This window comes from Wolffia australiana, chromosome 2, assembly GCF_029677425.1.
Source record: "Wolffia australiana isolate 7733 chromosome 2, ASM2967742v1".
Classification (NCBI taxonomy): domain Eukaryota; kingdom Viridiplantae; phylum Streptophyta; class Magnoliopsida; order Alismatales; family Araceae; genus Wolffia; species Wolffia australiana.
In genome coordinates, this window is record NC_135836.1 from 16,316,074 (window position 1) to 16,330,958 (window position 14,885).

General features: G+C 41.6%; 2 protein-coding genes across 3 annotated transcripts; both read right to left on the bottom strand.

The window, feature by feature from the left end:
• Nucleotides 1-5,221: 5,221 nt before the first annotated feature.
• LOC144717009 (serine/threonine-protein kinase/endoribonuclease IRE1a-like) lies at nucleotides 5,222-10,624 on the bottom strand. The gene is made up of 7 exons (XM_078592318.1): nucleotides 10,153-10,624; nucleotides 9,127-9,388; nucleotides 7,664-9,048; nucleotides 7,410-7,585; nucleotides 6,591-6,837; nucleotides 5,638-5,941; nucleotides 5,222-5,544 (listed from the first exon to the last, which is right to left on the bottom strand). The coding sequence occupies exons 1-7, from the start codon at nucleotides 10,419-10,421 to the stop codon at nucleotides 5,398-5,400; spliced, it is 2,790 nt and encodes a 929-aa protein (XP_078448444.1). The 5' UTR covers nucleotides 10,422-10,624; the 3' UTR covers nucleotides 5,222-5,397.
• Nucleotides 10,625-11,820: 1,196 nt separating this feature from the next.
• On the bottom strand, nucleotides 11,821-14,617 carry GAPB (glyceraldehyde-3-phosphate dehydrogenase B subunit). 2 transcript variants are annotated; one of them, XM_078592320.1, is made up of 9 exons: nucleotides 14,460-14,617; nucleotides 13,962-14,078; nucleotides 13,681-13,842; nucleotides 13,445-13,612; nucleotides 13,202-13,362; nucleotides 12,878-12,939; nucleotides 12,745-12,794; nucleotides 12,264-12,670; nucleotides 11,821-12,199 (listed from the first exon to the last, which is right to left on the bottom strand). In XM_078592320.1, exons 1-9 carry the CDS (start codon nucleotides 14,547-14,549, stop codon nucleotides 12,064-12,066), a joined length of 1,353 nt encoding a protein of 450 aa, XP_078448446.1. In that variant the 5' UTR covers nucleotides 14,550-14,617; the 3' UTR covers nucleotides 11,821-12,063. The 2 variants fall into 2 exon arrangements, with proteins under 2 accessions (XP_078448446.1, XP_078448445.1); XM_078592319.1 differs by having other exon boundaries at nucleotides 13,962-14,081; nucleotides 14,460-14,599.
• Between the last annotated feature and the right edge of the window lie 268 nt (nucleotides 14,618-14,885).

A 14,885-nucleotide genomic window follows, 5' to 3' on the forward strand; every position in this document is an offset into this window, starting at 1 on the left:
AATGTCTTGCATAAGTATTTGGTACATAGTTGGGACTTATGCCCAAAGTTGTATTACTACTATAACAGGTATTTACCGGAGATATTATGATCATATGAGATGTGTACTTATGATCCCTGAATTTTTATTTTAATATTCACTACAACGGTATGTCAATCAGGTCAAATGGGAGATTGTTGGATTTTGACCTTGTTGACTAGCCTCCTTGTAAGGGCATCACCATCTTTTCTATGGAAGACCAGTAACACATTAGAGTTAAGTATGCTAATGGGCATTATAATTTGTCCATATAAAAGGCAAACAGGTTAGGGCTACCAGCAACCTGTTTTTGAGCTTCTTACCTGGGTCTTCCAAATAATTTCCGCAATATATCCGAACCGAGTTTTTTCTGATCCTTCGTTAAAAAGATTCATTCTCTTCATAAAAAATAGGAGGTAAAAAAAATAAAGATTTATTTTTTGATTCATCTCTGGAGTTGAATACCCTATACAATATTTTTTTTGATCCAATCTACAGGAATTGATAGAAAAGGAAAATCCCCTATGATACACCAGATCCGGCTCCGTTATTCGTAGATTGAATAGATCTGCCATTTCTTGAAATATAGAGGGATCCCTAGGCTTTCTGGAGCCATTACATAGCTTCCAGAGACGATCAAAGGACCTTAAGGTGACATATTCTGCTTTCATACCACCAATAGGTATGCTCCATTTTTCAACACAAACTCGATATAAAAACTTGTTGGATTGAAAGATTTGAACTGTTCGGATCGAATACCATTTTGATCAACTGAAACATTTGATCTGAATTTGATCAATTTGATTCCATCCAAATATCGATCCCTATCTGATAGAGCAACATCCTTCAGATATGATGTAGAAATTTTTTATTTCATTCCCCCTCAATCAGATGGTTGATCAAATTACACTCAAATCTATGTGTACAAGCTGTTACTATCTCACTAGAGATATCATGTACTGCTTCAGGGAGAATATTCACACTTGCTCTCGTCTCTAGTAAATACATAGCAAAGACTAGGCATTCAATTACATCATCTTCCTTTAATCAATCTCTTAGAATACTAATGGCGTAAAAAATACTACCTTGACCACACAATCACCTTCGTAGGCTTACTGATGCATTTGAGCTAAGATAATTTAAAATTTAATGCTTATAGACTTATATGCAAGAGTCAAAGAATAAACACTGATAACATGATAAATGCATGCATATTTAGATACATTTTAGATGATTTTGGTAATATTAACTCAGAATTTATCATGTTACTATTTGAATTAACTAAATATTTATGTATAAGCTATGAATTCTAACATTTTGCACATTGTGGTTATTTTTTACTAAATTTCTTGACTTCTCTGAGTCAAGCAGTTTGATTACTGATGAGTATTTTATAGTACCAAATGTGCAGAAATTTACAGGAATGAGAAGACACAATTCTTAGGGAATTGGATAATTTTTGGGAGCTTTGTGATTCTACACGAGCTGATTTAAAAAAATGACATAAAATCCCTAAATTTGGACTTATCAAATGTCCATCCACATGGTGTCTTTGGTGTAATACTACTTAAGAAATGATGAAATGAATCAAACTGATTGATGCTAGGTATAATACTACTCAGGGATTCACAAGGATCCATTCAGGAAACTCTTTCCCAAAGAGTACCCACATTCTGTCCTTGGTGTATCCACACTAATGGCTATGAGATCAGTCATCATCATCATATGATTGTGTCTAGACAATGCTATTCTTTAATGATTGTTTGATATTCTTCTTTAATACCTCACCGAACCCTTGTGAAAATTCACAAATAACCCTTTTTAGAACATTTTATTTCCTATTAAATAGTATTTTTCATATCAATTCAAGTATTGAAAGGTGTGTCTCAGTTTTAGAACTAAAGAATTACAATATCAAAAGGTATGATAGAAAGTTTTTTCTATGATCTTGTTGAAAACTATGGTTTTAGCAAAGTCTTTTCTGTAATTAACCTACTTCCTTTCCTAATTAATATCTTCCATGTCTCCTTACTATCTAAACTCTCAGCCTAAATAAAGAAATCAATATTTTCCTCATTCCTTCTCTTGGAAGGAAAACAATCTCGTTTGGGATGTTTCAATGGAGACATTATGGAATCAATTGAACTCCCATGGTTGGTTTAATTCATCAAAATATTTGCATGGGTTCTCCAACATGAGGCCATGAACAATGTGAAGAGGCCAGTCATGTGGGAATCTATTTTGAATTGTGCTCCTCGACCAAGAGGGGCATTGACTCCCATGGTTTACCTTTGGTTAAATGGCCTTTCATTGTCATTAATGCATCTCTTAACATGGTCATTGGGTGGCTGGGCCTTCATAAATAGTTCTGTGATGAGTATTGAAGTAGTGACTGAATATGGAGGAGTATGAGATGGAACTCTGTTGTATTGGTCAGTGTACAAAAGGCTATCCCTTGTTCCTCTTGTTCCCTTGTGCTAATCTCATAATTTAATATACAATATAGCTCTAGTCAAGAAAAAAACACAACAATTCACAAAGATTGTAAAGCTTTACTAATATTATTACTCTACACATAAAAATGTCTAGTTTACTCCTAGAATCTCATTTTCTCAAGCTCTACAAGGAAAGCTTATGAGTTGACTTCGGATTTCACTTCACCCCCATAGGTGTGGTCTCCAATGCTGAGCCGACATGATGACACTTGACATGAATGATGATGCCGCCTCCTCCACATACCAACGTCACGAGGGAACAAGAACTGGCTATTAGCTCCCCAAGACTCCTTAGTGACCTGTCACAGTAACTCAATTTTATCTCTTTACTTTTTGTCGTGATGATGGGTGTGGACGAGTAGAGTATGTGTGAAATTGGGCTATTTATGCTCATCTCATGCCTCAAAACTCTTGCAAACACTTAAATTAACATTTATGAAACCCCCTAGGTGGCATCTAGGGCATGGCTTGATCAGTCTGTGAAAATGATCCTCGGGTCCGTCATACCTGGCAAGGTGATTTCTGCCAATATATATATATATATATAAGAACTCAACATACATGACAATTCATTATAGGACAGAAGGAACATAGAGTGAGTCTGATGTTTTCTTTCACTATGTCACCAAATTCATCAACAACTATCAAATGGATTTTGATCTAAATAACCTCAAAGAACCAAAAAACACAAGATAATTAATAAAAAACATAAGGAACAGAGTGTGCCCATATTTGCTTCCTCTATTTCATTCGAGTAATCAAAATACAGAAATTTCACCAGTATACCAAAGTTTTCACTCAATGGAAAAATAGTAACATAACCACGATTCAAGTTTTTCTATTCATGAAATATTTAGATGATCAGAGTCTCATGAATACAAGGTTAACAAAATAAAATAATAGAAATTCAAAAAGACCTAGAATCCAAAATGGAAGTTAATAACACTTGCTTCATTGCAACGACACCACTTGATGATACACATGCACATCGTTGTTTATACACATAATTCATTGATTCAAAACTAAACTCCAAACTTAGCGGAATGTATATTCAAGTATGATGGTGGAGACGGGTCGAATCCACAGAGAACAGGTTGATTTTTTTATTTTTGATTGGTGTAACTAGATAAAATGAGTAATGAAATATATTAGAATTTTGAGAATGAAATATTAATTATATTGAAAATATATTGCCTAACTTAATCCTTAGAGATTCAAGTAAGAGGAAAAATCAGTGATAAAGTCAACTTATTTTTTATGATGGATTTTGATATTCCCGAAAGAGTTGGGATGGGAAATTACTTGTTCGGCGTGGAACGAATGCTGTTCGATGACGAACGAACAGGGGAAAATCCTTGTTCGGGAACAGTTCGCGAACGCTAAACATTTTGAAAAAGGGTAAAAAAAACTGTTAATCAGAGAGATGGACCGAGGGGAAGGGGAGCATGTGAAGGGTGAAAAATAAAACTAACTATATTGAGCGCAGCGGGACTCCAATCCAATACCTGATGGTCAAGGATAAAACCCAATACCACTGGGCTATGCTTGGTTTCTTGAATAAATTATAATTACACTATATTTATTTCCTTAAAAAGCGGAAGCTTTATTCCAACTAAATTAATTTAGAAAGAAGTCAATGACCGGCTATTTTGCCTTTTGTGGGGGCAATTTCATCTCTTGGAAGAGCAAGAAGCAGGCCGTGATGTCATGGGCCAATGCTGAAGTAGAAATTAGGGCATTAGCTCTTCGCATATGTGAATCCTTATGAATCCAACACGTGGAGGAAGTCAAGATCCATCATACCAAGCCAATCATGCCTACGTGTGACAACCATTCGGCTATTGCAATTGCTCACAATCCAGTTCTCCATGCCCCCACCAAGCATGTGGATACTTCATCCAAGAGACACTGGCAACGCCTCAAATGTCAACTCTACAGAATAATGTGCCAATCTGCTTACAAACTTGACAAAGCTCATTACTGAAGAAGCGGACTTTCAAGCTAGGAATGAAAAATAATCAGTCCCAGCTTAAGGGGGGGTGTTAGAAGTCAACTACATCTTGACTATGTTCTTTTCCTAGGTTTTTATGTTTTATTCTTCTGATTCTTGGTTTTAGCTCTGTACCCTTTTGTAACGGCTTCTTACATTTGATCGTTGTAAAATACTGGGTGTCAGATCTTAAGAGCCGAACCTGAAATCTACATTATGGAGGGTTGCGTGCCCTATTTAATAATTAACGGGGATTTACAAGTTGATTGCTTGAACACTCTCCCTCTCTCCCTCGCTCTCTCATTTGATGCTCTAACCGTCGCTCATGTTTTATCTGCATCAGTTTATAGTCCAAGGAAAATCAATGCCCCTTTCTCCCTAAGATAACATTTTGCTCCATCAAAAATATGTAGTCTACTTCAAAACACTGAGAAAACAACTTGTAAAAACATTTTGATGATGGCATGGACTTCTCTACCTATAATACATGTTTAAGCACTCAGCATAATCTGAGACCCCTTGGAAGGGTTGGAGAATACATAAAATTCTTCTACATCTTAAATACTTCTGCCTCAGCGATGAAGTTCTCTGTGGACAATGAGGTGACCACATCCCCAGTCAGTAAAGAGGATAGGGGAAGAGAAATTAACGAACAAAGACAGATGGAAGGAAGGGAGTGAATGAGACACTATGAGATAAAATGAGAGAGAGAGGGAGAGAAGGAAGCGGTGGAATCTTATATTGGCCAGGAACTCGAAATACATTTTCTCTATTGTTGGTTGACAAATTTTCTCAAGTTACAAAGTTATAATTTTTTCTCAAGTACTGTAATTTACATTTCTGTGTGTCAGGGGAAGAGGAGTTAAGATGTAATTTAACAACAAAAGAAAATAATCAGCTCTCTGGGCTGTTAAAATACTTCCTAAAGGAGTCATCTTCTCGACAGTGGCTATACATCACCTTGTACACTTCCATCAATAGCTTAGGGAATCTAGAAGAGAAGTACTGGTCAAATCCCTCAGGAACAGAGCCAAGGAGCTCCTGCCACATGTTCAAAGTCAGATTTCATAAAAAATTATCATTAGACTTGATCACTATACCTTTTTACTTAATTTATGAGGGGTGAGGACAAACCTGAAGACCTTTGGTGAGTTCCATGTAGTGGTTGAGCTTGTTGCGGATGACTCTAAGAAGATCACGGGTGCTATCAAATCTATATTTTCTGAATCGGCTGATGTCCTCCAGCAATAGGGAATCAAACTTGTCACTCCACCTGCCGCCAAATGCAACTGCTCCAACGCTTTCTAGAGCTCTGAACAGCTCAGAATCTGCCTCTCTGTCCTCAAGCTCAACCCTGTCGCTGGCATCTCTCAGAAATGATAACCTCATCTCTGAGCTCCAGAAAAGAGGATGCTGCAGTACATCAGCAGCCCGCGGCCTACAAAGAGTAGGAAGTAAGGGTCGACATAACGGAAACGGAATAGGACAGGCGGGAAGCAATGGCATTTTTGGTCAGTCATCTGTTGGAGAGTGCAGTTTGTTACGTGTCTGAAAGGCCAGTTGGAACACATGACTGAACAGGCAGAAGAGGGTTCTAAATATAGAGTAAGTCATCATTGCCTGATGACCCAACGTTATGGAACATAAGACATGAAGGTTTTCATTTTGTTTCCTTGGGTCAAGACTAGACATGGTCGTTCTGTTCTTTTTGTGCGAATTTGTGTGAATTGTTCGTTCTGTTCGGTTTTCCGAACAGAACAAAAACGAATTCGAACAGAACATCGCACAGACCCATGTGCGGTTCTTTTGTTTGCTTAGCACGAATTTTGTTCTAGTTTTGTGCGAATGTGCGAACTTGTGCGAATGTGCGAACATTTTTTTAAAAAAGAACATAACAAAGAACAAGGCCGTGTGCGGTTCTTTTGTGCGAATCTTTTGTTCGTTTAAAACGAACAGAACAGAACAACCATGTCTAGTCAAGACCGATGACTGATGACAGAGCGGGATGAAAGATTGTTGGCCGTCAGCAAGCCCTAGTAGGAAAACATTAGATTGAAAGATGAAGTGAGTGTCAGTAGAAACATTACCTTTTCTCAGGGACAGGATCCAGCAAGGTAGAGAAGAGGTGGACAGCTTCTGGGATGTCTTGCACTAAGAATAGATCGACACGGTTTTTGATTATATTGGAGTCTCGCTCGTAGTGACGACCAAAGGGGTGATTGCCTTGTGTGAGGCAGAAGAAAAGAACACAACCCAGGCTGAACAAGTCAACTGCCCTTGTCTGGCGCTCATTTTGCAGCTGCTCTGGAGCTTGCCAACCACTGCTCCCGCTCCCTACGGTTTTAAAAATTTAGGGTTGATTACCGTGCAAATAACAGGTTTCTGAGTTTATATTTAATTAACACAAATGGGTAGGCCCCTGGGTTTAAGGTTGATTACCACGAAACGAGCAGGTTTCTGGGTTTATATTTAATTAATACAAAAGAGTAGGCCCTAGGATCGAAGGTTGATTACCATGCACAGAGCAAATTTCTGGGTTTATATTTAATTGACACAAAAGAGAAGGCCCTCACGATTAAGGTTGATTACCATGCAAAGAGCAGGTTTCTGGGATTAACACAAAAGAATAGGACTTAGGATTTAAGGTTGTTTACCACAGGAGTAGGTTCAGGACTACCGTTAAGTTTAAGAGAATGTTTTAGGATTCTGGGCTAACTACCATGGAAAGCGCAGGTTTTAGGGTTAAATAGCACAGAAAGAGAGGGTTTAAGGATTTAGGGCTGATACAACAAAATATGCAGGTTCTAAGGATTAGGGTTATTACCACAAGAAAAGTGGGTTTTAGGGTTTAGGGTTTATTACTACAGAAAGAGTAGGTTTTAGGGTTTTCCTTTCCATGGACATACCAGTTGCATGATGTCCCAAGGAGGACATATTCTGGGGCAGGCGCTTGCTAATTCCCATGTCTGACAACTTTGCGGAAAGATAACGGTTCTTCACAATTATTAGAACATTCTGAGGCTTGATATCTCTGTGGACGATACCCAGGTCATGCAAATGGGCCAGCCCAGAAACCAAATCCCTGCACAACTAGTCTGGACGTTAATTAAGAAAATCCAAAAAAAAGAAAGGGATCGTCCCAAAAATAGAGCTAACAAACCTCATAATCTTGAGTAACTGAGGGGTTGGACTTCCGTCGGGTTTCCAAAGTCCAACATCTCCAGTAATCTGGTTTAAATTAAGATCAGATTTGGCTTTCTGTGCCTGAACCAGAGTTTGGTAATGGCCTGGAGCCTCTGGATCACTTGAATTCATAAATATCAAGTCATTTAAACTGCAAATGCAACGCTCGAGGGCAATATAAACGAAGTCTGCATCTTTCTCCTCTCCAAACCATCGAACAATGTTTGGATGCTGGTCTGACGCTCTAAGATTCTGAATCTCTTTAAAGGCAACATCGTGATGAGCGCGCACAAGGCGTTTAACAGCAACCTCACGACCATCGTAAATGCCCTCAAGAACAACAGTCCCATTGCTTCCCTTGGCGATTTCGATGTTCCTTAAAAGAAGCTTGCCAATCCGCCTTCCTTCGGAACTGTCATCTATGTCCTGTTTAAGATCATTGGTCGCAATGTTTTTCTCGCTAGGAAGGGAAATGTTATTATTTCCAGATTTCCTTCCCTTTTTCTTCTTGCTAAGAGGTGCGGACTGTTTTTCAGGCTTCTTTGACAGTTTAACATACTTAACTCCATAATTCACCTTCACGTAATAGAGAATTATAAAAATAATGAAAAGCGGGATAAGAAACCAACCAATATATTTCTGCAGAGTATGGGCCCTGCCAACCGGCACAGCTGGACTGGGCTGAATCGATGCTCCATCAGAAACGTTCTCTTTAAGAGGTTTCTCAGATGCGGAAGGAAGGAGTTTACCTTCGTCCCATGAATCGAACCTGACACTGGGAAGTTGTTTCATCTTATGAGAATCTGAGATATCACTAACGAGACGATTGCCAGCAGGTGAGGCAGCCAAAAGTAGTTTCTTTGGGATTTCTGGCAGGGAATTCCTGGAGGTAAGAACCAACCCACTCTTCACTGGATGTAAGTTGTAGACTCGGTGGACTGGAATCATCGTTTTGCACTGTTTTAAGGTGAGTTCATCCCCTCCAAGAACAGAGAAGCCATCCTTCAATACTTGACAAGAAGACGCCTCTACAACCGAGAACGTAAATCCCCATCGAGGCTTGCTGGAATTAAAGAAATGGTTTATACTATAATCTGTCCTTGTGATTAGCACAGGGGGAATAGCTCCTGGATTTGAATTAGCCCAGACTTTCGTCTGCTCGTTGAACAATGCTAGTTGATCTTGCTGACCCTGTAAATCATCTGCCTGCGGGTCCTCCACAGGCCAACGAGAACTGATGATCTTACCATTCTTCGGATCCACAAGGAACATGGTTGACCGTTTTGACCCAAGTGTTATCCCTCCATCCATTGATATTCGAGGGGTGCTTTCGACATATTCTTCAATGGTCATATCCAGCCTCTGGAAAGTAAGCCAGAGAGAGAATGAGGAATTCAAATGAGAAAGAATTTTTTAGAGAAAAAAATACCATGTACCCACCTTTTTCCCAATTTTTTTGCTATGCTCGTACAAGTTCCAATCTTCGCCAGGGGAAATGAAGTATCGGTCGAAGTTTAGAGAACAAGTTACTTCTTCTGGTTCACCAGGTTTGGGCCCACATTCATCTGTCTCAAAGGCCTGGAATGACGTTGAAAGTTCGGGCCCTGATGAAAATGATGCGTAAAATACTCCCTCGGTGCTATCCAGCAAATAAATCGTACCATCTAAGAAAGCAACGGCTACAGGATCATGGGCACGAGTTCTGCGAGAAGAAGGGAAATTTTTGAGAAAGTTGAGCTTTTGAAAATTTGAAAAGACAAGAAAAAAAGTGTGAAGATGATCATGCGCATCAGCAATAGAGGTAGGATTCTAAAGAAACGATTAAAAGTGTTTCATGCCAAAATAATGATAAAAGAGGCCGCCAAAAAACCAAGGGTCTAAGAGAGTTTTCCCTGATTTGTAGCTGAACTAATATAATAAATAAATTATAAAGACTTCTCGGGCCTCTTGAAAACGTCTTTCATAGCAACCGACTGTTTTGACCAAAATTACCTCAATAATTGAAGGGAGATTCTGCTAGAGCATAAAAGGTAATATCTGCCTGATTATGATCAAAATCATGGACTGAAATCAGAAGAATGAAATATTAAGCTAGTCTGGAACCATCCGCAATGTTTTTCCACCAATTCCAGAGAACCCCAAACCTTTTGCAAGACAGTGAGCTCATGCGTAATCTAATACGGCATACATCATTTGGTTTTATCTCCATCAACGGGTGAATTCAAGATCCCGGGTTTATACATTTAATCACATTGAGACCCGTTAAGTAAGGAATACTGTTCGGTCCGTGTGAAAACCAGAATCACAAGTTCTTGATCAAAATTTCTCGAACTCAAGATCAGGGCTAATTGTTTTGAATAATATTCAAGTCATTGAAAAAAAAATTGGACCCAAAGATCCACAACAAAGATCGTGCTCAAACGAAGGGGTTCAATAATCAGGGAGAGATGAGAAGGATATACTCACTCGGACGGAGCCGATTGAAGAGCCCTAATCCAAGGCGCATTTTCAAGGCGAGGCACCCCGCTTATGCCCTCTCCAGAAGCCAATCTCGTTACCCCGGCAGGCGGTAGCGCTTTCGGGCCTTCCCCAGCAGGAACCTCCGAGATCTTGATGCCATCGGCAAACCCCGATCTTCGATTCAAGACCCCCGGAACAGCAATTAAAAGAAAGAACAGATGAAGGGCACGGCAAGAAAGCCCACGCCATGCCCGCCATCGCGAAAACTTCTTCATCCGCAAGAGCGATCGCCGAATGGCGCAGAAAATTGCCTCGAAATTCTCCGATCAATTCGAGAAACGGATCGAAGGATAAGATGCCAGAATAAAAAGGGGAAACGGAAGATTGCCGAAGAAGATAATCGAAGAAATCCCTAGAACGAAGGCCCACAGCAGGATGGGACAGCGGCGGCATTGACGACGACCGTTGCCGCTGGCTACTAGATTATAACCCTCCATTATACGGCATCTTCCTATTGGCGTTTAGTATGAACTTGGCCTCTGAAGTCAACCATCGTTTGTTTAATTGTTTTCTCAATTTGCAGGGCAATTAATTGTATGAAAGATATAAATGGTATATACTATTAGAACTTGTGGAAGGATAATGAACCCAATCATCAGTCGTTCCTGCTCATAAATTCGCACGCTCCTAAAGATGCGCCTTTATATAGTGGTTTCAGCTTTTGGGTTAAACTTGCATCCATTATTTAGTATGGCATAGTCAACTCTGCTCTTGTTCACTCAAGAGGAGGCTTCTGAAGTATCAATTACTTTGTAACAGTATTAGCTGTTCACTTCTAGTATCAAACCCAATCATCATTCGTTCCTGCTCATATATTCGCACGCTCCTAAAGTCGCGCCTTTATATAGTGGTATCGGCTTCTGGGTTGTGGCGTGTTACGTCAGTTAGTCTAGTAGTGAACTCCGCTCTTGTTCATTCAAGGGAAAGTTTATGAAGTATCAATTACTTTGTAACCTTATTACTGTTCACTTCTAGTGTCAAACCCAATCATCATTTGTTCTTGCTCATAAATTTGCGCGCTCCTAAAGTCGTGCCTTTATCTAGTGGTATCGGCTTTGGGTAGTGGTGGGTTCCGTCAGTTAAACTTGCATTCATTTACTTTGTAGTGGAAGTTTATGATGTGTCATTTACTTTGTAGCCTTATTAGCTGTTCATAAAAGTTCTCCAGGTCCGCTTTTGTTGGAATAACGACTCGGAGCTTCAACTTCTGTTTATAGTGGATTGGAGGGACAAAACATGCTTTAAATCTTGGCTGGATAGTGAAAATATGCCACTAAAACCGGAAAATATGATACTATATTTTTTAATTTATTCAAAACTTAAAAACTCAACTTGAAAAAGGAAGACTAGAACGTATATTATACCCTTAAATTGGCTAAAAATTAACTGGAAAACTCAACTCCGTGCAACGTGTTGTAGAAGGCGCAACTTTAGAAGCGTTTTAATGGATTTTTTCTTACAGTCATCATTGTTTGCTGTCCAATGCCTGCAATTGAGACGGTTTTTTGTTTGGGACGAAAAAAGTGTTCCCTCCTCTTTCTCGCAGACAAAGTTCCATCTCGTCTGACATCCAAGGCTAGGTAGATGACATATTGAACCCAACCATCATTCATATCCGTCCTCTGCGCTCCCGGCAACAATTCCTTCCATGGCATGGAGCATAATTTTGTTTACATGTTGTCTTTTTGTTTTCTCCTTTGTCCAAATAAAAGAGTCAGAGAGTTGGAAAGAACAAGACAGCGGCGGCCGCAAAAACAGAGATAAACAGAGAAGATAATACAAGAACAAACAAGATATTATTCAGCTTCTCGGACGGCAGAATTGTCCAGGTGTTGAGTGCAGAACCGTCCACGTAGCCTAGGCCTCGTACACCTTGCACTCCTCGTCGGCTGGGTTGGTCTTGCAGAAGTCCTCCAGAGGGTCACCGCTCTCGCCCGAGCCCACGCCGGGCCACTGGGCGGCCACGAGGTGTGCCAAGTCGACGACCCGTTGACTACGCAACACATGTAAAGTCAGGTGATGTGGGAAGAAGAGAGCAAGGGTAGCTTTGATCTCACCTGTAGCCCCACTCGTTGTCATACCAGGCGACAACTTTGACCATGTCGTCGCCCATGACCATGGTCAACGAGGAGTCAATGGTGGAGGAGACATCAGAGCAGCGGAAGTCAACGGAGACCAGGGGGGCATCGCAGACGTCGAGGATACCCTTGAGAGGGCCATTGGCAGCCGTCCTAAAGGCATTGTTGACGTCCTCCGCAGTCAACCCCTTCTTCTCGACGTTGACCACAAGGTCAACGACGGAGACGTTGGGAGTGGGCACACGGAGCGCGATCCCGTTAAGCTTGCCCTTGAGCTTGGGAAGCACCAATGACACAGCCTTTGCTGCACCCGTGCTCGTTGGCACGATGTTCAATGCCGCCGCCCTCGCCCTCCTCAGGTCCCTGTGAGAAGCATCCAGCAGCCTCTGCAATCCCAATAACCTTCACATTAGTCTCTTTCTACCCTCTCTCTCTCTCTCTCATAAGAAGCTGTGATTACCTGGTCACCAGTGTAAGAATGGGTCGTCGTCATCGTCCCCTTGACGATGCCTGCAGAGATTGAGAAGAAATGAGATTTGGGTCTTGGGCATCTAGTCTGGTGGTTGATTTCTAAGGGTGGCCAGGCCACTCACCAAACTCCTCATCCAGGATCTTGACAAAGGGAGCGAGGCAGTTTGTGGTGCAAGACGCGTTGCTGAGAAAACAGAGATAAATTTTCAGTTATTGGAAACAGATGTCTCAATCTCATCATACAACTTTCATCAATATAATTTTTGCTCCTAAAGTTGGGCCCGAAGTTGCGTCTTTTCACCATGCAAGCGGATGAGTAAGCAACAAAAAACAAAGCTTATTTTCTATTCCAGCCCAGGAAATAAACTCAGTGCCCATGGATAGTTGCGATAAAAGAAAAAACTAAAACAAAAGCAAACATTAGGTAGGATCAAGTGTAAGCGGACCTGATGATGTTGGCCACCTCGTGACCGTAGTCGGACTCGTTGACTCCAACGACGTAGGTCGGAATGTCGGCACCCTTGGCCGGAGCTGTGATGATCACCTTCTTGGCGCCGGCCTGAATGTGCTTGCCAGCCCCGGGTCCATCAACAAAAACTCCGGTACCCTGTTCGTGACCAAATCTCAAATAATGTTAGTTTTCTGTTAGAATTTTTCTTTCCTGGAAAATCAATCCGAGTTCTAAGCACCTCGATGACGATGTCAATTCCCATGGCGGCCCATGGAAGCTGCAGGGGATCACGGTTGGAGACGACCTGGATCAGCTTGCCGTCAACGCTGAGGGTCTCCTTGTCGACGATCTTAACATCGGCTTTGAAAGTTCCGAGCATGGAGTCGTACTTGAGGAGGTGAGCAGCCTGAAAATGGAGCGAATTTCATTAAATTTTGAGAATTGGACGAAGAAAAAAGGTTTATCAGGTCTTACGTTCTTGACACCGCCGCTGTCGTTGACGACGACGACTTCCAGAGGAGAGTCCTTCCTACCGTGCCAGCACCTAAGGAAGTTCCTCCCAATTCTACCGAAGCCATTAATGGCGACCTTCAGCTTCGCCACCGTCTCCCCCTTGGGAGCGCAAGCGCCGGAAACCTATCCACGGAGAAAAGCATAATCCGTTTTCAGATGCAATCCCCCTCATCATTCATCTTTGGACCGATCAACCGCGACAAGATCGGAGATTTAGACTTCGAATTCAGCAGAGTTCTCACCATCGGGGCAAGCTGCGCGGCCACAACCTCGCCGAACGAGGCCTCCCTCCCATTTCCAGCGAAGGTGACGCAGGCAGAGCTCGATCGGAGCCCCGAAAATTCCGCCACATCAAGCTTCTGCTAAAAAAACACCCAAGAAAAATCAGCCTAGTTCGCTTAATTCACGCAGTTAGATCACTCTCCAACTTCCTCACAAATCGTCAAACTTTGATCTCAAATTCTTAGCTCGAACTCACAATTCGATTGAGTTAAAATCGACGAATGTCTGTGTATCAATCCAGAATCAAATCGATCAGGGACAAATTAATCAAGAACAATCAAGGACAAATTCCTCCAGATTCCTCACTAATCGTCTAACTTCGATCTCAAATTCTCAGCTCGAACTCAATTCGATTGCGTTAAAATTGACACATGTCAGTGTATCAATTCAGAATCAAATCGAGCAGGGACAAATCAATCAAGAACAATCAAGGAAAAATGCCTGGGAGAGGATTCAACCTTGGAGAAGCCGCTGGTGGATGCGCCACGGCGGTGGATCTTGGCCGAGGGGATCCTGGAAGAGACGAGAGCGGCGTGGGCGGAAGCCATGTTGAACGCAGCGGCAGCTGTAGAGCTCAGACAGGACGGTTATTTATACTTCCCCTGGCTCCTCTGTGGGCCCAGGGTGGGTCCCACCCCCCAGTGTGTGGTGCGTAGGAGAGATATGGAGGGATAAGGAGATGTCCTTTTTGGCCTCTTCAGCCACACATTCCCCCCTTCATTAGATGTCAGATAACATTGGAAGTTACCAAAATACCCTTTTTTCCCGGGGGCCCCTGGGGCCGTGGATCACCGCTCCTTTGAGATTTTTATTAGTGATGCTAGTTGTAGATGTGGGCTGGTCGTCCGTTGAGTGTTCGCCCTTCCCGAACAGCAGTATTGGAT